Source organism: Platalea leucorodia, assembly GCF_965183815.1.
Source record: "Platalea leucorodia genome assembly, chromosome: 13".
In the NCBI taxonomy this organism is placed as follows: Eukaryota; Metazoa; Chordata; class Aves; order Pelecaniformes; family Threskiornithidae; genus Platalea; species Platalea leucorodia.
In genome coordinates, this window is record NC_138835.1 from 4023071 (window position 1) to 4042117 (window position 19047).

General features: G+C 52.1%; 2 protein-coding genes across 6 annotated transcripts in view; one reads left to right on the plus strand and one right to left on the minus strand.

Annotated features, from left to right (window-relative positions):
- The window catches only part of MYH7B (myosin heavy chain 7B), a gene marked incomplete at its 3' end in the record, with an annotated part of 29021 nt that extends 20414 nt beyond the window's left edge, over positions 1 to 8607 (plus strand). The window contains exons 25-41 of the mRNA XM_082325681.1: positions 278 to 454; positions 801 to 946; positions 1547 to 1637; positions 2252 to 2641; positions 3080 to 3206; positions 3695 to 3813; positions 4080 to 4276; positions 4478 to 4827; positions 5389 to 5513; positions 5826 to 5941; positions 6069 to 6261; positions 6354 to 6557; positions 6674 to 6799; positions 6894 to 7064; positions 7379 to 7483; positions 7896 to 7991; positions 8161 to 8607. Of these exons, the coding sequence (XP_082181807.1) occupies positions 278 to 454; positions 801 to 946; positions 1547 to 1637; positions 2252 to 2641; positions 3080 to 3206; positions 3695 to 3813; positions 4080 to 4276; positions 4478 to 4827; positions 5389 to 5513; positions 5826 to 5941; positions 6069 to 6261; positions 6354 to 6557; positions 6674 to 6799; positions 6894 to 7064; positions 7379 to 7483; positions 7896 to 7991; positions 8161 to 8607 (3180 nt within the window). The remainder of the gene's footprint in view (positions 1 to 277; positions 455 to 800; positions 947 to 1546; positions 1638 to 2251; positions 2642 to 3079; positions 3207 to 3694; positions 3814 to 4079; positions 4277 to 4477; positions 4828 to 5388; positions 5514 to 5825; positions 5942 to 6068; positions 6262 to 6353; positions 6558 to 6673; positions 6800 to 6893; positions 7065 to 7378; positions 7484 to 7895; positions 7992 to 8160) is intronic.
- Positions 8608 to 10492: 1885 nt separating this feature from the next.
- TRPC4AP (transient receptor potential cation channel subfamily C member 4 associated protein) overlaps positions 10493 to 19047 on the minus strand; it is a 38505-nt gene continuing 29950 nt past the window's right edge. For all 5 annotated transcript variants that reach the window (XM_082325742.1, XM_082325743.1, XM_082325745.1 and 2 more), the window contains 8 exons: positions 18739 to 18840; positions 16814 to 16897; positions 16393 to 16483; positions 15888 to 16028; positions 14382 to 14490; positions 14070 to 14182; positions 13608 to 13814; positions 10493 to 11882 (listed from right to left, as the gene is read on the minus strand). In XM_082325742.1, the coding sequence (XP_082181868.1) occupies positions 11745 to 11882; positions 13608 to 13814; positions 14070 to 14182; positions 14382 to 14490; positions 15888 to 16028; positions 16393 to 16483; positions 16814 to 16897; positions 18739 to 18840 (985 nt within the window). In that variant the 3' untranslated portion in view covers positions 10493 to 11744. The remainder of the gene's footprint in view (positions 11883 to 13607; positions 13815 to 14069; positions 14183 to 14381; positions 14491 to 15887; positions 16029 to 16392; positions 16484 to 16813; positions 16898 to 18738; positions 18841 to 19047) is intronic.

Genomic DNA, 19047 nt, shown 5'->3' on the forward strand with positions numbered 1-19047 from the left:
GCAAAGAGGTGTGGGAGAGGGCAAAACCCTCTGGCGTCCTGCCTCATTGCACAGGAGTGGCATGGGCAAACGGTTTTGTGCAATGGCAAGTGATTTGGGGCATTGACAAACCACCTGGTGGAACCAGCCTGGCCAAGGGGAGGGAGGCTGGCTGCTGCTGTGGTGCCAAGCTGCTGTTGATCATGGACTCCTGCCTTTCATGGGTCAGGCTGCTGTATTAGCTTTGCATCCCCTCTCTCTGAGATGATGTGCTCAATTTTTGACCTCACTGATCTAGGTTAAAAACCTGATTGAAGAGATGGCTGCTCTGGATGAGATCATTGCCAAGCTGACGAAAGAGAAGAAAGCACTGCAAGAGGCTCATCAGCAGGCCCTGGATGACCTGCAGGCTGAGGAAGACAAGGTCAACACACTGACCAAAGCCAAGGTCAAACTGGAGCAGCAAGTGGATGATGTGAGTCATAGGCCAGTGACAGTGAAGTAAGAGAAGTTTGAGTTACTTCTCCAGGAGAGCCCAAAGGGTCCCTGAGTGGGATCTGGAGGGTGGGCATCCTTATCAGGTCACCATTTAATATGGCCAGTGGATGAATAACCCCTTTGACACGCTGCCCCTGAACCAAGAGGTGGTCCAGAGTACCTCATGGAGAGCAGTCCTGGGCTCAGGGAATGGGACTGGAGACCATCTAGGAGACAGCTCTGGATCTTGGGGCTGGGTGAAGTTCCCACAGCAATGGACATGGGGAAGGTGGGGGCTACAGAGGGTCCTTTCCTTCTCTATCCTGTCTCCCTTCATTCTCTAGCTGGAAAGTTCTCTTGAACAAGAAAAGAAGATCCGCATGGACCTGGAAAGAGCAAAGAGGAAGCTTGAAGGAGACCTGAAGTTGACACAAGAGTCTGTAATGGATCTGGAAAATGACAAACAGCAGCTGGAGGAGAAACTCAAAAAGTGAGTGTGTGTGATATGTGCCTGGGCTGCGTGCTTACTCTGCCAGGCCAGTGCCCACCTCTCAATCAAGTGGACATGTGGCCTCTGCAGGGACTGCTGGGATGTGGCTTTGAGCACTGCTGGTGTGATCAGTCTGGGCAAAATGAGCGCTTAGTTTTCCTGGGCACTATGCAGAGATGCTGAGGAGCTTGTCAGCTGCAGAGGCTAATAGACCAGGGCACTATAGACCTTCCTCTGTACATAGGGTTAGAGAGGAGAGACTTGCCTGGCAGGATCCTAACGCAGAGCTGGGACCTCAGCTACAACTACAGACTTCATCACTCATGTCCCATTCTCGTTGGAGAACCAGAGAACAACACCTAGGGACCTCACAGGGAAAACCTCAGAGCCAGGCTGTCTGCTAGTTTGGCCACTCCAACCCTCCCTCAGAGCGGTCCATGTGCTGCTTCTTAGCCCTGCAGTCCCTTTCCCATGTGGGTTTGTTTGTCCTGGATGTGGGTGTTACAGTGCAGGGAACAATCTTCCTCTGGCTTCAGGAGCCAGAGGGACTTGGCAGGACAGTGTTTGTCTGACCAGAGGCTCTGCCTTCTTTCTGTACAGGAAGGACTTTGAAATGAGTCAGCTGAATTCAAGGATTGAAGATGGGCAAGTGACTGAGGCCCAGCTGCAGAAGAAGATCAAGGAGCTCCAGGTATGGTGGAACTGGTCTTACAGCCCGGGAGTCCTAAATTTCCATCAGATGTAATGTGCTGGGGAATCTGCATGGGCCAGTCCCTCTCTGAGCACAGGGGCATCTCCTTGGCAGACGAGTGATGAAAAAAGCTGGCGTCGTTAGCAGAAGGAAAGCCCTCTGCCAAAGGTGAACTGGAAATTAAAGGATGAACTGTTGAGGTGAACGCTAGCACCAGCATGAGGAACAGCTTCTAGGATGTAGTTCTCTGTCCAGACTAAAACCTTAAATCCAGTGCTCAAACTCTGAAGATCCAAATCTAGTATGTTGGGCTTCTTACTATCAGAGAGAGGCCCTCAGATTCAGGCTGTTTGCATGGAGGTTCCCACTGAAAAGAATCTAGGATCAGCCTGGATCCTCATGGCAGGGAACAGAGGAGAGCAGGAGCTCTGCAGAACACGCTAGCAAAGAGCACCAGGCATACCTGCCTCCGAGAATCCCCAAACAGCCCAAGCATTTGCTCCAGACTGGTGGATTGTTGCTCCCCAGCATGCGAGGAGACACCTTTGTGGAGAGCAAAGATGCTTGAGCTTCGCCGGGTGCTTGGAGCATCTGCCTTATTCTGTCTCTGGCAGGCCCGCATTGAGGAGCTGGAGGAGGAGCTGGAGGCTGAGCGTGCCGCCAGAGCCAAGGTGGAGAAGCAGCGGGCAGAAGTGTCACGGGAGCTGGAGGAGCTGAGCGAGCGGCTGGAGGAGGCTGGTGGGGCAACGGCCACGCAGCTGGAGATGAACAAGAAGCGGGAAGCAGAATTTCTGAAGCTGCGACGGGACCTGGAGGAGGCAACCCTGCAGCATGAGTCCACGGCAGCCGCCCTGCGGAAGAAACACGCAGACAGTGTGGCAGAGCTGAGCGAGCAGATCGACAACCTGCAGCGAGTCAAGCAGAAGCTGGAGAAGGAGAAGAGCGAGATGAAGATGGAGGTGGATGACCTATCATCCAACATTGAATACCTCACCAAGAACAAGGTGGGCACTGGTTCTGTATGGGGCAGGTTTATCTCTTCTGTGAACATCAGTGCAACTGGTTGCAGTGTGTTCAGCACAGCCATGTCCATGGGATGTTGTCCTAGGTAGCTCTTTGCCGCAGCCAGCGCCCTCTTTTTCACTAGATATAGCTTGTCCCTGTGTCACTATGGCAGTGCTTGCAGGATGCTTTGCTTGTCCTACTCAAGTCTGGAGGATCTGGGAAGACATTTCCTGGGAGAGTGACTGCAGAGAGCCACTGTTAGCTCAGCAGAGACACGAGAGCTCTGGCAGGCTCCTGCTCTCTGCCTTGTGTGCGCATGGGATCATCTGAGCAGGGCAGCGAGGTCCCAGGGTGATGCAGTCACTGAGCCCCTTCTGGGAGAATGGTGCTCTCTGGCCAGAGCTGGGTCTCACGCAGGCTTTGCTTGGTGCATGCAGGCCAATGCCGAAAAGCTGTGCCGCACCTATGAAGATCAGCTGAGCGAGGCCAAGTCCAAAGTGGACGAGCTGCAGCGACAACTGACCGACGTGAGCACGCAGCGAGGCAGGCTGCAGACCGAGAACGGTAGGTGGGGATGGCAGCCAGGGGACAAGAGGCTGCCCTGGGGCTGCTCTTGCTCTGGGGCATCTGCGTGGGGGAGCTGTGGTTCAGCCGGGCAGACTGTCCTGCTTCTCCCATGGGCAAAAAAAACCCAGCAGAAGCTCCATCTGGAGTGGTGGGGAGTGGGATGTCCGTGTTGTGCCTCCACTCAGGCGTTGCAGAGGTGCTGTAGAGCTTGGCAAGGAAGAGGACCTCTGTGGTGATGCTAGTTGTGTGTGGGGGTGTGCTATGATCTCAAGCATCAGAAGGAGGGGTTCCTAGCTGGCATGCTCGGCCTTTAGCTGCTGGTGTGCACCTCTGCCTATGGGCCCCAGCTTGCCTGGGTGGGGATGCAACTGGGACTGCTGGAGGTCTCCACACAGCTGAAGGCCACAGGCTGTGGGGGGTGTGGGCTAATGCAGACTGCAGCCCTTCGGCCCCAAAGTAGCTGTCTTGGCTCTGTTTGAACCCAGGGGAGCTTAGTCGGCTGCTGGAGGAGAAGGAGTCCTTCATCAACCAGCTGAGCCGTGGCAAGATGTCATTCACACAGAACATCGAGGAACTCAAGAGGCAGCTGGAGGAAGAGACCAAGGTGAGGCTTTTAGGGCATAGCTCATCTCTGAATGACACAGATCTCGGGGAACGGGACATGTGTCCCACTGTGGCAGTGGCCCAGCTTCTTGGACTGGGGAGGTGGGACATAGCTGCACACAGGTGCCCCAGGGGCAGGTTTTAGCCTGGGAAAAACAGGAAAAAAGAAAAAAAAAAAATGGGGAAAAAAAAAAAAGTTCCCTCCTGCTGCCCCCAGTCCTGGCACCTGGGGCCAGCTGCTCCTCTCATGAGCTCTCCCTTCCTCAGAGCAAGAATGCCCTGGCCCATGCCCTGCAAGCCTCCCGGCATGACTGTGATCTGCTGCGGGAGCAGTACGAGGAGGAGGTGGAGGCCAAGAGTGAGCTCCAGAGGAACTTGTCCAAGGCCAATGCAGAAGTAGCCCAGTGGAGAACCAAGTATGAGACGGATGCCATCCAGAGGACGGAGGAGCTGGAGGAAGCCAAGTAAGTCTCATGGCGGAGGTCAGTTCCTTGCAGGTGGCAAGTTTCTGTTCAACGATGGGGCTTTCCCAGACCCCAGGGTGAGATTGCACCCTCCTGCCCAGACTTGAGGCCGTTCAGGCAGGCTGTGGCCTCCCCTCTTCAGAGCAGTGGGGTGGGATGGCACTTGGGCTGGGACCACTCACCCCTTACTGCCATCGGCAGGAAGAAGCTGGCCATTCGGCTGCAGGAGGCGGAGGAGGCAGTGGAGGCCGCTCATGCCAAGTGCTCCTCACTGGAAAAGACCAAGCACCGGCTGCAGACAGAGATTGAGGACCTCTCGGTGGACCTGGAGCGTGCCAACTCAGCCTGCGCTGCCCTGGACAAGAAGCAACGCAACTTTGACAGGATCCTGGCTGAGTGGAAGCAGAAGTATGAGGAGACCCAGGCAGAGCTGGAGGCATCACAGAAGGAGTCACGCAGCCTGAGCACAGAGCTCTTCAAGCTCAAGAATGCCTACGAGGAGTCCCTGGACAACCTGGAGACCCTCAAGAGGGAGAACAAGAACCTGCAGGGTAGGACTGGGCTCAGGCTCTTTCCTTGGCACTCTCTGCCCAGGGCCCTGTTCTCATGGGCAGCCCCATGGCTCCCTTGTCCTCAGCCATGTGGAGGGACAGGGGAGCCGTGTAGGAAGGGAGAAGACCTTGCTGCTCAGCCAAGCCTGGCCCTTTTCCTCCTTGGAGGGATGCAGCAGGCCAGCCAGGAGGCCAGCATGTGTCCTGCCCTCTTGCTGGGGCACTCTGGGCAGACAGGCAGTGCCACATGGCTCTTGTTTCCAAATGGTGGATGTTTTGCTGCTGAGAGTGCCATGGCTGTGGCGTGACACTGGCTTGGGGGTGTTGCTCTTGGTCAAGCAGGTCTCCGTGGGTCCTTAACGCCTCTTCCGTGCCCTCTCCTTCACCTGGACTGCAGGGGGGCCCAGCAGGGCCCAGCAATGTCCCCAAGCACAACCCCAGCTGCTCTCCAAGGGGCTGGGGGGACATCAGCCGAGCCTGGGAAGGGGGATGGGGAAGTCACCTGCACGGGGCTGGCCCTGCACACTCGTTCCTGACCAAACGCCCTTCCACCCCTGCCAGAGGAAATCGCTGATCTGACTGACCAGATCAGTCTGAGTGGCAAAACCATCCATGAGCTGGAGAAGCTGAAGAAAGCCCTGGAGAGTGAGAAGAGCGACATCCAGGCGGCTCTGGAGGAGGCTGAGGTGGGTCCGTGTTTCCCACTGATGCTTCAACATGCCCGCTGCCCTCAAGAGCCCCGGTCCCACCATGCAGCACTGGTCAGACAGTGCTGGAGCAGTGACCCACACTGTGCTGGCAGGGTGACGGTCCTGAACTGGGCTGCAACCCCTGGGCCATGCTCATGGAGGTTGTGCAACCCCAGCAGGGCTCTGGGGGGGCTCCACCTGCCCTGCTCCCCATAGCTCTGGGCTGGGGGGTGAGGCCAGGCTGGGGTGGGTGGCTAGCTGGGGAGATCCCCCCGGGGGCCACCTTCCCATGGCTGCCGCTGTCTCTAGGGAGCCCTGGAGCATGAGGAGAGCAAGACTCTGCGCATCCAGCTGGAGCTGAACCAGATTAAGGCTGATGTGGACAGAAAGCTGGCGGAGAAGGACGAGGAGTTTGAGAACCTGAGGTGTGTGCTGAGAGGGGACAGGCTGGGCCATCGCTGCAGAGGCAGAGCTGGGACCATGGCCCTGATGGGGCTGCTCCGGACTGGGTGTCCCTGGGCAGACAGGGCTGATGCAGTGTCCCTACCGCAGGCGCAACCACCAGCGTGCCATGGACTCCATGCAGGCCACACTAGATGCAGAGGCCCGGGCCAAGAACGAGGCTGTCCGGCTGAGGAAGAAGATGGAGGGAGACTTGAACGAGATGGAGATCCAGCTCAGCCATGCCAACCGCCAGGCTGCTGAGTTCCAGAAACTGGGCCGCCAGCTCCAGGCCCAGATCAAGGTTGGGCGGCCGCGGGTCGGACAGATTTGATGCTGTCCCTGCTGCCAGCCCTGGCTCCCTCCTGTCCCCACTGACCCCGTGCTGCCCGGCAGGACCTGCAAATCGAGCTGGATGACACTCAGCGCCACAATGACGACCTGAAGGAGCAGGCGGCCGCCCTAGAGCGCCGCAACAACCTGCTGCTGGCCGAGGTGGAGGAGCTGCGGGCAGCACTGGAGCAGGCAGAGAGGAGCAGGAAGCTGGCAGAGCAGGAGCTGCTGGAGGCCACCGAGAGGGTCAACCTGCTCCACTCCCAGGTGAGGGACCGCCAAGTCCCACGTCTCCACCGGCACTGGAGAGCCAGGAGCCTGTCCAGCAGCAGGGCTGCTGTGAACAGCCAGTCCCTGGGGCACTGAACCTGCTCTCTCTGCAGAACACGGGCCTGATCAACCAAAAGAAGAAGCTGGAGACAGACATCTCGCAGCTGAGCAGCGAGGTGGAGGATGCAGTGCAGGAGTGCCGCAACGCTGAGGAGAAGGCGAAGAAGGCTATCACGGATGTAAGAACTCGGTCTCAGAACTTCTTCATTGAGCCCTGCGTCTGGCAGGGCTGCTCGGCCTTGTGGTGATGCCTCTGTGCTCTTGACCTTGCAGGCTGCCATGATGGCAGAGGAGCTCAAGAAGGAGCAGGACACAAGCGCGCACCTGGAGCGGATGAAGAAGAACATGGAGCAGACCATCAAGGACCTGCAGATGCGCCTGGATGAAGCGGAACAGATTGCTCTCAAGGGGGGCAAGAAGCAGATCCAGAAGCTGGAGGCCAGGGTGAGAAGGCAGGGGCGGACCCCTGGCTGTGTCCCCGCAGGAGCTGGCTCCTGGTGCCGCCCCAGCCCCTGTGGCACCAGGCTCTGCAGGGCTCTAGCCCTGCCCCATCCCTCTGGGGCCAGGCTGTGCTGCACGGGGGTCGTGGGCAGTGAGGGACCGTCCCCGAGGACCTGCAAGCCTGGGCCTGGCTCTCAGCCTTTGCTTGGGGTGGCTTAGCCTCTGCTGTGGCTTCTGTGAGCTGGGAAAGTGGCTTGGCCTCAGCTGGGGCTGGTGCTAGGGAGCTGAGTGCTGAGCCAGCCTCTACCCACCTGCAGGTGCGGGAGCTGGAAGGAGAGCTGGATATGGAGCAGAAGAAGACGGCTGAAGCCCAGAAGGGCATTCGCAAGTACGAGCGGAGGATCAAGGAGCTGAGCTACCAGGTATGGCAGCAGCTCCAGCCCAGCAGGACCTGGCCCAGCCGTCCCTGTGCTCAGCCTCTTGCGTTATCCAGTAACGTGCCCCCAAGCCCAGCCCAGCCTGGCCTTGTTCTGGGCTCTGTGTAGGGACCAGCAAGGGCGGGACAAGCTTCTCCCTCTCACAGCATCCACCCCCTGCTCTGTGTCCTTCTGCCCATTTCCCAGCACCTCCTGAGCTGGGTGCTGGGCCGCAACTGGGGGGGACCAGGGGACAGACCCTGTGACACGGGACTGGGTCGGTGGGGCGGGTTGGTGCTCTCTGCATGTGAGAAGGGCCCTGGCACCACTGGGACTCTGGGATAAAGGTATGGGGGCAGCCGGACCCTCGGGGGGGGGTTCTTCTGGGGTCCTGCTAATGGAGCCGGGGCACTCGCAGGCTGAGGAAGACCGAAAGAACCTGACACGGATGCAGGACCTGATCGACAAGCTGCAGAGCAAGGTCAAGAGCTACAAGCGCCAGTTTGAGGAGGCGGTAAGTGCCCGTCCCCACCGCTGCTCTCCTTCTGGGGCAGAGGACAGCGCTGCCCTTCCCCGGGACTGCCCGGGATGGCTGCAAGAGAGAGGGAGGTCGACGTGGGGAGCTCGCGGCCTGGTGTCCCGGCCATGCCCCATGCCCCCGCCTCTCCCCTCGCCCCATCCAGGAGCAGCAGGCCAACTCCAACCTGGTGAAGTACCGCAAGGTGCAGCACGAGCTGGACGACGCAGAGGAGCGTGCCGACATCGCCGAGACGCAGGTCAACAAGCTGCGCGCCCGCACCAGGGAGGTCATCACCTCCAAGGTAAGGCCGCTCAGCCGCGGGGAGGGGGAGGCAGGGCAGGGGCTCCCGCCACCCCTGGAGCCAGAGGAGCGGCTGCACAGCCCACGGCCGCATCCTGCCCGGCGCTGCCACAGCACTGCCATCCTCACCCACCGCTGCTGCCGGGACCTGAAGGGTGGCAGATCGCTCCCCCAGGCTCTCACCAAAGCCCTTTTGTTTTTATTTGCCAGCACGAGTAGTAGGAGCCCAGCTGCCTGCCAGGCCCCGGCCACCTGCTGTAGGTTGGAGGCAAATGGCTGCAACAGTCACTGCCAGCTTTGCACAGCATGAATAAACGTAGATCTGCCAGGACTTGCTCCAATGTGTCTGTCACAGGGTAACCAGGGCTGGTAACCTGCTGCTGGAGGTGTGGGGGGCAGGCCGGGGTCTTTGGGGGCACGCCGGGGTCTTTGGGGGCACCACTCACAGCCAGGCAGGGGTAGGAGAGGCACAGGCCGCCCCTCTCCCTTCTCTATTGCCCCGGCTTGCTCCAGGCTTTAGGTGGGTTTTGGGAAAAGGGCCCTTTCCCGAGCCCTTCCCACCAAAACACTGCAGCCCCCTCCCAGCTGCAGGGGACCAGAGCTGGGGGGTGAGGGTGGAGGGCAGAACAGACCTCACCGAAACGGTCACTCCTGGGGAGAACATAAAAAATCCTAACGCCAGTCCTGCAGGGCAGCGGGAGGGTTGTTGGGGCTTCGGCACAGGGACTGCAAAGAAAGACATCTCCACTCATTTCTTTAAAATAGATTTCTTTAATAGTTTCCATTTAATATGTTTATTTGCAGTTAGTAAATTGGCATTAATCTGGGCAGCACGAACCTCAGCAATCCACGGGGATAGTGCAGACTTCCACAAGTATTTGTTAGCGACAGGGGTCCCACCTCCCACCCCGTCCCGGCGCGCAGCCTGCCGCAGCCTCCGCTGCACCACGCAGGACACCTCCGCCCCCTGCTCTCCATAAATAAGACAAAACAAGGATGAAGGACAGAGCTATCTGGTCCCTCTCAAAATGAGATTGTTGAGGCATTCTGGCATGGACAGATGAGCCCACAGGAACGCGGCCCCCAGTTAAAATTTGCCTGTGACCCTCCCTGCCTGCTGCAGGCAGAGCCTTTCCCCGGAGACGAGCAAGCTCCTCTGCTGGAGGAGCTGCCACAGGTTTCTGTCCTGCGCCCTCCTCTGCAGCCAGCCAGCTCAGCCTCCTGCGTCGGCCTGAAGGCAAAAGCAAAGCCAAGCTGCCTCTAGCAAGCACGGACCCCGAAGTTATTCTGCTCCCATGCTGGGGAGGAGGGACCCAGGCGCCAGAAGGCAGGCTGGCCCGATGGCGGCTCGGCCTCACGCAGGCCGATAGCCAAGGGCAGAGGCAGCTTGGCCCCTAACTGTACGTTACGTAAATACAGAGATGTAAGTGAGACTCTGCAGGTTTATAGCAGCAATCGTTGGATGCACCAATTAACTAGACTATGGAAAAGGCATCCCTTAACTTAAAAGCCTTTTAATTTGAAGCATTTATTTTAAGTGTACATCTATTACAGTTAAGAAGAAGCAAAGATACACCAAAACCACAAATACCCAAGAACAAAAAAGTACAGATGAGAAAGAAATTAGCTCAGGGGAGGGAGGGGGCAGGGTGGGGGTGACAGGATGAAGAACAGAGTTGCAGGTGCCGTAGCGAGGAGCTCCCCGACACAAGGGGTGCGACCAGGGTCACCTCACCGGAGCGGGGCAGAGCCAGCCCAGGGGATTCAGCCCCCCAGGGAGGGACGCAAGGATCCCCGGGAGCTCCTGCAAGGCTCCAGAGGTTTATGCACAAGCTCAGCAGCTCTGACCACCCTGCGAGCTAAGTACTGACTGCAAGTCCACAGCAGGACACCGAAGTGTGAGATAAGCGAGAGAAGGGTGACTTTTAGAGAGCAACTCCTGCACCTGGGGCTGGAAGCCTCATCCACTCATCCAGGCCCCAGCACAGGGATCCTCAGAGCGGGTTTCATTCTGCTGGCAAAGATTAGAGACAAAATGCTACAGCTCTGGGATGTCCTTGCCACCGGTCCCTCTCCAGAGCCTGGACAGAGCTGAAGTCAAGTCATCTCATCAAATAAGTTAAGAAAATTAAAAAAAAAAAAAAAAAAAAAAAAAAATTCAGAGGCATGTTTCAAAGAAAACTGGTTTGTGTTAGCTGGACCTGCAAGATGCTTTTTTTTTTTTTTTTTTTTACTTAAATGCAGTGGCTCAGGACTTCAGACTATTTCATTCCTGGGAATCTGACTGTCTTGGAGCAACAAAATTAACGTTGGTGAGCAGGCAGGGTACGTGCAGGTTTGGCAACCAGGACTGCCGAAACCTAATTCCCCCTTTCCCAACATATCCTACAATGTTACTTTCAACCAGGAGTGTTTATTCCCAGCATTTAACACATTCTGATTAAAATAGATCCAGGAAAAACTGTCATCTCCAGTAAATATTGCACTTCAAGATTAATGTGTGTGTTGATATTAAGGACTGAAAGCAGAGACTGACATAAGACTTCCAGGCAGAGCAGGTTAGCATCAAGAGCAATGGTCCTGAAAAGGATATTAAAACCAGATTAGTTACCCAAGAAGGGACAAGCCGCAAGTTTAAAAAATTAGTACATTTTAATGCTAGTGCTCCGTGAAAAAGCCAACCCCTGCTGCAATTCCACCACTGCTGAAATGTCTCTGTTCTCCGCAGCATTGTAAAACGCCTTCAGCTGGGATCTGCGGGAAAGACAGCAGGAGCGGAGGTTCTCTCCTAACGCACAGACAGATTTAGTACCAAATGATCCAAAAGTAGATGGTAAAGAGGTGACTGGAGCTAGGGCTCTCAGGAATTAGAAGCACACACACCCGCACACACACACTCACACTCTACCCAACCCTAAACCCCCGATTCCAAACCCCAACAGAAGAGTTACACCTGAAGGGAGTCCTCGTGGTGGCTCTGCACGTGGCTGGTGTCAGGGTCCTAGTCAGACTGGCTCCTTGGACCTCACATTTGGAGGGGAATTTCTGTGCTTTTTGACTTGCTAATTCTGGTAGCCATGAAAGAGAGCCACAATGAAATTGGCACATACCGGGTATCCTCAACTGTCAGCAAAAAAAACTCTGACCAGCCAAGCTGGACCGTGGGAGAGAAAAAATAAAAATAGAGGCTGGTTTTTGCAGGTGATTATTTTTATCCCAGAACAACTGGAAGATACATCCCTGAATGTGTTGCCCAGAGAGCTTTCAAAGTCTCATCCGTTAGAGATCAGAGATGGGGACCGGGAGGGGGCTGGGGTTTTGACAATGCAGTAACGCTCCACGGTTCCAAGCCGCACACGCACACACACACTACACAGCGTATCCCTGAAAATCCACGGGCTGCGAGGTACCCTCCAAGCGCTGTCCATCAGAAGCCAGAGTGAAGAATTACTCCTCAGAAAAGTCTCTGTCAATGTCCATATATGCCTCGTCGATGTAGCTAACTATGGCACAGGGGGATGTCCGGTCTGGACTGAGCAGTATAGATACAGTCTCTTTCCAGTAGGTAAAACTAATACATGAGCTCTGTGGGAAGAGATGAAGAGGGTGGTTAGCACAGTCCACAGGCACCAACATGCAGCAGAAGACACATCCCAAAGGCATTCAGCAGAGAGAACTGAAAATTGCTTCCTCGTCAGCCTGAATTCCCCAGCCACCGGGCTTCACACCTCTGATTCACCTTCCAGCCCATCCTCCCTGCGGCGTGGAGCAGAAGGGGTGGATGCTGAACAGACGACACCTCCTACAGCCAGCCTCCCACTAGCCAGGGACTCCCAGCACCTCTGGCAACTACAGCCCTGCTAAGAGCAGCACAGGGTGACCACCACCCCAGCAAGCCTGCGTGGGCTGGCAGGCAGGGCTGCCCGTAAGCAGTACACACACACACATGCCCAGACTTCTCCTTTGCTGTCCAGTACAAACACAAACTGGGACACCGTGGTGCTGCAGGTCAAGCCAATGCTGGCAGTAGCTCCCACTCCTAGGGAAGACACAAAGGCAATACACTCTCCCTGCTCGCATCCCTCCTGCATCATTCTCTTGAGGCCAAAAGGCCTCTCCGGCAGCTCTGCACCACATCACGTACTACCCAAAGCCTTTACACACTGGACAACTATTTCCACCCCACCGGTAGCCCAAGACACAACAAGTACCATAGCGTGCATGCACAGCGCAATGCGACCCTGAAATGCAGCAATGGCAGAGCGCTTTGGTCTCGGCAGCATTGCCCCTCCGCAGCCCAGCGCACCGCAGACACAAACCATGGCATGAACACTGCGACGCGGTGCCCGGGTGTTGCAGGCCCCCTGTCACCAGGTCTAACTGGCTCAGCCCAGCACTGACACAAGTGTACTGCGCCAGACGAGGCTGAGAGAAAAGTGTTACAAGTCTGCACCATTCACTGCAGCTTCTCCTTCCCACACTGACTCCCTCCATTGCACTCCTCCTTTCTGAGGAATTAAAGCTCCTTAATTTAACTGCTTCCAAGCCCTAATACCACCCATCTTCACGTACCTTGTCTACAGGAGACTGCCTGCACTGTGCTCATGTCACAGCCGTGGGGCTGCGTGCTGCAGCGTACACGCACACCAGAGAAGGGCTTTACCATGAACGCATTAAAAATCTGTTAAAGCTGCCACCCAAGCACTGAAAAGTCAAGGAAGAAACCTGTGCAACCTCCCTTTAGCCTTCTAGGGCACATACAAGGGAGTTACCTTCTCATCACAGGCCATTTTTTCCCCTCTTCTCAGTGCCTGAGACAGACCAGCTCTGGAGTAGAAACTTGCAGGCTGCTTTCCACAGGGTACCTGCCTTCTCTTCTAGCAGCTACACCAGATACTTCTCCTGCACTGTTTGCCACACCAGGAAGAGAGGGGACAGCCTGGTTAAGGTGCCAAGTAGTCTGGGAGCTGGATTCCGTCCTGCCTCCACATCCCTGTGCAGGGCTGGCCATCTCGCCAGGCCTGCTTCTCAAACCTGCCCAGCATTCCCAAGTCTTGCTTCTGTGTGCCAGAGCCAAGACCTAAGGTCTTGTTTGCAGGGAAACCCAGCACCTACCTTGTGGCAGTCTGCCTGCTTGCGGAAGGGACCTGACTGGGTAAGATGGTGTGAAAAGCATTACAGAAAGTTACAGCGGAGGGCAGAACTTGCTCCCTTCTTTCCCTTCACAACCTCTCAATTCCCATTTTTGCTAGGTGACTAGTAAACAGACATCCTATGATTGGTTCTTGCTATGGTAAGAGATTCACATACATTTTCTAAGCAGGTGCTGTCTTTATCCTTGTTGAGGTAATGCTGTTGCCAGAATCGCAGGAGACTGTGGAAGTTGTTCAGGATGAAGCCTGGGTACTTTTCTGTATATTCCATCTGTTGCAAAGTGCGCAGGTAAAAAGGTAGCTTTTCTTTCCTTCGGGCCAGCATTAGGATAACTAAACTTGTGTTCAAACAACTGACATTTTCCTAAAAGTAAATATGACACAGTACGTCAAACAACAAAAAAATAGAGACATCAGCTGTACATATGTCCTTACAAAACATGCTCGTGGTACGCATGCAGAGGAGGATCTCCTGATGATGAGAGGATACTCCTATATGTATCAAGAAAGAAGGGACAAGGATCTCCTCAAGAGAAGCCAGGTTCCTCCCTGCTCCCAGCCCAGTTCATCATTACACAGTATCAGCAAGATAACTGCAAAATTACTGTCAGCTCTTTACCTGTGTAAGTGTCTGTACATGAATAATATTAATGAGACGGAAAAGAAAGGACATTCTCATGGTCATCTGGGACATATATGATAACAGGCGGCACTCTGACAGGACTTCTGCAACTGCAGCAAGAGGAAAAAGACAGTCATCAGGTGCTTAAAGTTCAGACACACTGGTCCAAGCAATATGCCAGTAAGAACTGGTGCAACAAACCTGCACGGTGACATTTCTCTGTCTAAAACCAAAATTTTCAAAGCCCAGACCGAAAATAACCATTATCACTACCAACCACACATACACCCCCCATTTCTTATTCTTTACCTTTAGCATCAGACTGATTCTCAAATCGGTCCAGGGACAGCGTAATGCAGCGAACAAGCATGTTTGAGTCAACCAATGAACTGTTGATCTGATTTAAAAATATCTGGAACTAAAGAGAAGTACTTTTTAGTGTTGCATTAATAAAAAACAAACAAAAAAATTCATCCTACACGAACACTCATAGATGAGGTCTGACAGAACGGCGTTTCGTACCCTTTTCAGAACGCGCACAGCCAAGAGGTGGACTAAGCCAATTACTCTGTTGGCATAAGGAGAACAGGTCAGCGACGCCAAGCAGGAAGAGCTATGAACGGGGTTTGGCAAGTAGGGCAACAGCACGTGTTCTCCAGATTTTTGACATTGAAAGAGTACAGTTCTTGAAGGTTATTGGAGAAACTGCCTTGAATTCTGAGCACAAGCACCTAAAACATGCACTTCACCAACGTAAGGCTTCACAGACACGGACAATTTCCCCTTCCCTTCAGAAACAAGAGTTAGGTTTTGAATGCCAAAATACTCAGCGTCATTACCTTTTTGTTTTCTCTAACAAGAATAAGAGGAGACAACACTCCCAGGCCTGCCTCATCCAGTCCAAGCCAATACTGGCACTGAGGGCTGACCAAAGGAGTCAAGCAAGTACCTTAAAAACACTACAGAACAGAAAAACACCAAAGTCTTGGCACCACTAAAATCTCTTTTGAAGCTGTGTCACTTCAATGAGACCAGATTTCATACATTATTTGCTTTGAAAGAGGGAGACGAGACAGCGTGGCTGCTGGCCGCTGTAGTTCCTCCAGCTCTGTGTTTTCCTACAGTTTATTCTGTACAGCAGACAGCACTAGGGAGGAATACAGTGAGGAATTCATACAGAATGAGAATTAAAAAAATCACAGTAACGTAAGCTAGAGTATGAGGTCATTCAAAACCTACCCAACAGCTGATGTTATATGCACAAAGTGCACAAGAGCATGAAACCCCTTTGCACAGAGAGCTGCCCATTCTTGATCTACATATGCAACTAAGTTTTATAGGTAATTACATCAACCATGACTTCTTAAAATGTCTGTAAGTTCAAATAACATCAAAGATAAGACATGTCTTTTTGCAGTATCAAATATTAATTGTAATTAATTTAAGATTTTTTGGAGCCTGTCTCAACATCCACAACTATCAGCTTAACCCAAAACCCAGTGAATTCACAGGAAATGTGCTACCATCTTTGAGCCCTGACCTTAGACTTGTCTGATCATGTAACAGGGCAACGTTTTCTTAACAGCTCAGCGCTTGCTGACTCAGAACAGCTGGGAGCACTTCTGAAAACACGAGTGTATGCAGCAACACACGTGCTTGTAAAGAGACTTTAGCAACTCACTCCTTAGTGTTTACTGTGCACCAAGCCCAACAATCACACCAAAATCGGCAAATGAACCTGACCTTCTTAGTGCTACGTTTGGTTATAAGAGCATGTAATTTGACCCACTGGGGACAGCTTTTACAAATATTTACCTTCTCATCTGTGTTGATGTACTTGTTGAACCTCTTGAATGCATCGATATTGAATTTCATCAGTTCTCCCAGAAGGTCAAAGTAACTCTGAAGCACATCTCGTGATTTGCACTCACTATCAACAATGCAGTAGAGAATATGCTGGCATGGGAGGAAAACATGTCATTGCCACAGGTTAGCCGAAGCCAGCAGTACAGCATAGACTCTGATTTAATCACTATTTAAAACATTTATCTGCAGGTTTAGTTCTTAGATGGCAGAACTAAAGACACCAATTCAGGCGAGTCTTCTGTTAAATTAACTTCCCAGTGATGCAGGCTATAGAACTGGCCACTCCACACCTGGTTGCCACAAGCAGAATTCACAAATAGTTTTCAAAAATTGCCCTATTCACAATGAATATTTAACACTACATTTTTACCCCCTTTTGAATTCATTACAGATAAATCCTTCTTGATTGCTATGGAGATACATTACTGAGGAAGCTTGACATATACTCCATTACCTCCAGGAGTCCTCTCTTTAGCAGGAACATCTGGTCTGCATAGGAGGTGGTGCCTCGCAGAAAACTTTCAACTGCCCTTGCTTGCCAAAACCTGAGAAGTAGAAGAGATGAGGTTTTAATTTTGGAACAAGGGGAGTATTTTATCACAACCATAATTTAAAACAAATTTCCTAATCAGTTTCATTCCAATCTGAAGCTGGATTCAGACCTGTTGATCCTGCAGAAAATCATTGACTGTACTGGGAATACCATTAAATGCAAGCTTTGGCATTCTCCCTTGCCTGCACTGCCACTGTGCAACAAAGCCGGATCTTTTCCAGCTTATGATTTTCAAGTGTTTTCAACTGCTGTAAGCTGTATGAAAACAAACCAACTTCCAAGTCAACTCAAAACAGCACGTTACAGTGCAAAGTGAACCCACCTGAAGGAGGATTCAGCTGGTTCCTTCTTCATGACCTGAAGCAGTCTGGTCAACAAGCCTCTTTTCCCATCACAGACAAGACTCCTAGAGCATGTGAAAAAAATTACACCATGAGTGGAAGGGCTGGCAAGCACTGTATCATGTAGAACACTGAATCCAGTCTCTTCTCCAGAGCTTTTAATGATCAAAATCCCAGTATTAAATATACAGTACAAATATTAATTAACTTTCATTACTAGTTCTGCCAGTGGAAGAGTTCTCCTCACTGCCTTTGGTACATGTCTGCAATACCTGCAACCTGACTTCCAGATAAATCCTAAAGTTATCTCTCAAAATTTTAATGATTTCAGAAATACCAATTCACAGCTTGTAAGAATTAAGAGATTAGAGAAAAAAAAAAACCAAACAAACCCACATCTGAGCTTAGGAATGAAAGAAAAGCATGCCTTTTTTGCTCAACAAACAAAGGAAGCTCTAAGTTCCATTTCGGAGGCAGAGTATGGAAACCTAGATGCTATATGAAGTAGCCTTCTTCTGTACGTACAAGTATAGAGGCTGCAGAACTGCAATACTACTTGTATTAAATAGCATCTTCAGTGGAGTATCTACCCACAGTAAGCTCGTGCAGAAGCAATGCCTTGATCTCCTCATGTATCAAAAAAACCCAACATGGAAATGAAATGCTAAGGGTGGAAAAGAAACCAATTTTAGGCCAGAAACTGAGCAGTGCGGCCTGTCTGGCTATACAAACCATCCTGCAGAGGTAGAATAAGATGCTTCAAGTGGAACTCTTCTACCCAAAAAACACCCCAGCATGCATATTCAGCAGGTGCACCGAGGTTAATGGCTATGTACTGTATCGGCACCTTTGCTGGGCAGTCAATAGACAGCTGACAAAGTGCTTGCGGGAAGTGGTTTTCTTGCAGCATGACAGTCTGTTCTTACTAACGCTCGAGAGAGATGAGAAACTTTGCAGGTTGGAAAAAGCTGTTTACACCCTTGATCCACTTCCTTTTAAGTGTGCTCCTAACAGGGTGAATTTTTCCCCCTAAATACTTACTCCTTTTCGAACAAAGCCAGAAAGGCACCTGTGCTTAGAAGGAAAGCATCGGAGTCGTACAGACACCATTTTTTCCCAATAAGGCACAGTCTTATGATAATAATTATAATCTAGAAATCCTCTTAGAGAATTCCCTTTTGAAGTGAGGTATATCTGCTCTGTGCAGACCAAGTCCCTGCTGATAACTCTGGGAGTATTCTCACAACTAAATTCTGCAAACAATATTTCACCTTCTACAGCCTGTACATCAGAATCGTGTATTAAAGAGCTTATTAAATTAAAATAGTCAATCTAACAGATACTCAAGTATAACACTAGAGATTCTGTAAGTGGTTTAACATGTTAATCTAATTTAGCTTATTCCACTTATCAGCTGCTCTTAAAATAAAGACTGAGCAGACACTTAGATCTGTTTATGCAGACTGCAAATGGACATCATGTGTGCACAGACTGCTCCTGAATCTCGATACTAAGGTTTATTAGTAGCAGCAATTCATGCATTAGAGGGATCCCAGTTTAATTTCTAGGTCTGCCTGCAATGCCTGTAGTGAGAAAGGCCAGACAAACAGGCAGACCTAGCACATCATAACGAAGTCTGGGCCATGAACTCAAAACCCCCATTTTAGGTTGCCTTTTTTTTTTTTTTTTTTAAAGTGCCCTACTCTGAGCACAAGCACATTTTAGATGTGCTAATGACCATGAACATCATACAAACCTAGACACTTCCTGCTGAAAGATGTCACTGAAATTAAAGCAAGTGAGGTGGACAGAAGGACCTCAAACAAAACAGGTGACGCCAAACGTCCAATGTAAGTGCTTGCAAAACACTAGAAGCTGCTGACCTAAACCCTCTATCCCTACTCACCTGTCTGTGTTGACAACAGCATCAACTTCAGGGATGTTGGCTTTATGGGAGATTGCACTCAGCTCATTAAGTTCTTGGCTGTTTAAAAGGAGATACTTGTTCCTAAAGCAAGACAGTTGGGGAGCAGGGGAGAAAAATATGATGAATTCAAGAGGCAGGCAAACGTGTAATTCCATGAAGAGTAAAGCCACGTGCCTATGAGGCTGCAGGACTAGGCAATCAGCTTTCACCTCTCCAGCTCTTCATAGCCATTTACACTCCGTTCCCCTCCACCACAGCACACTCCCCAGCTAGGCCAACCAGCCACTG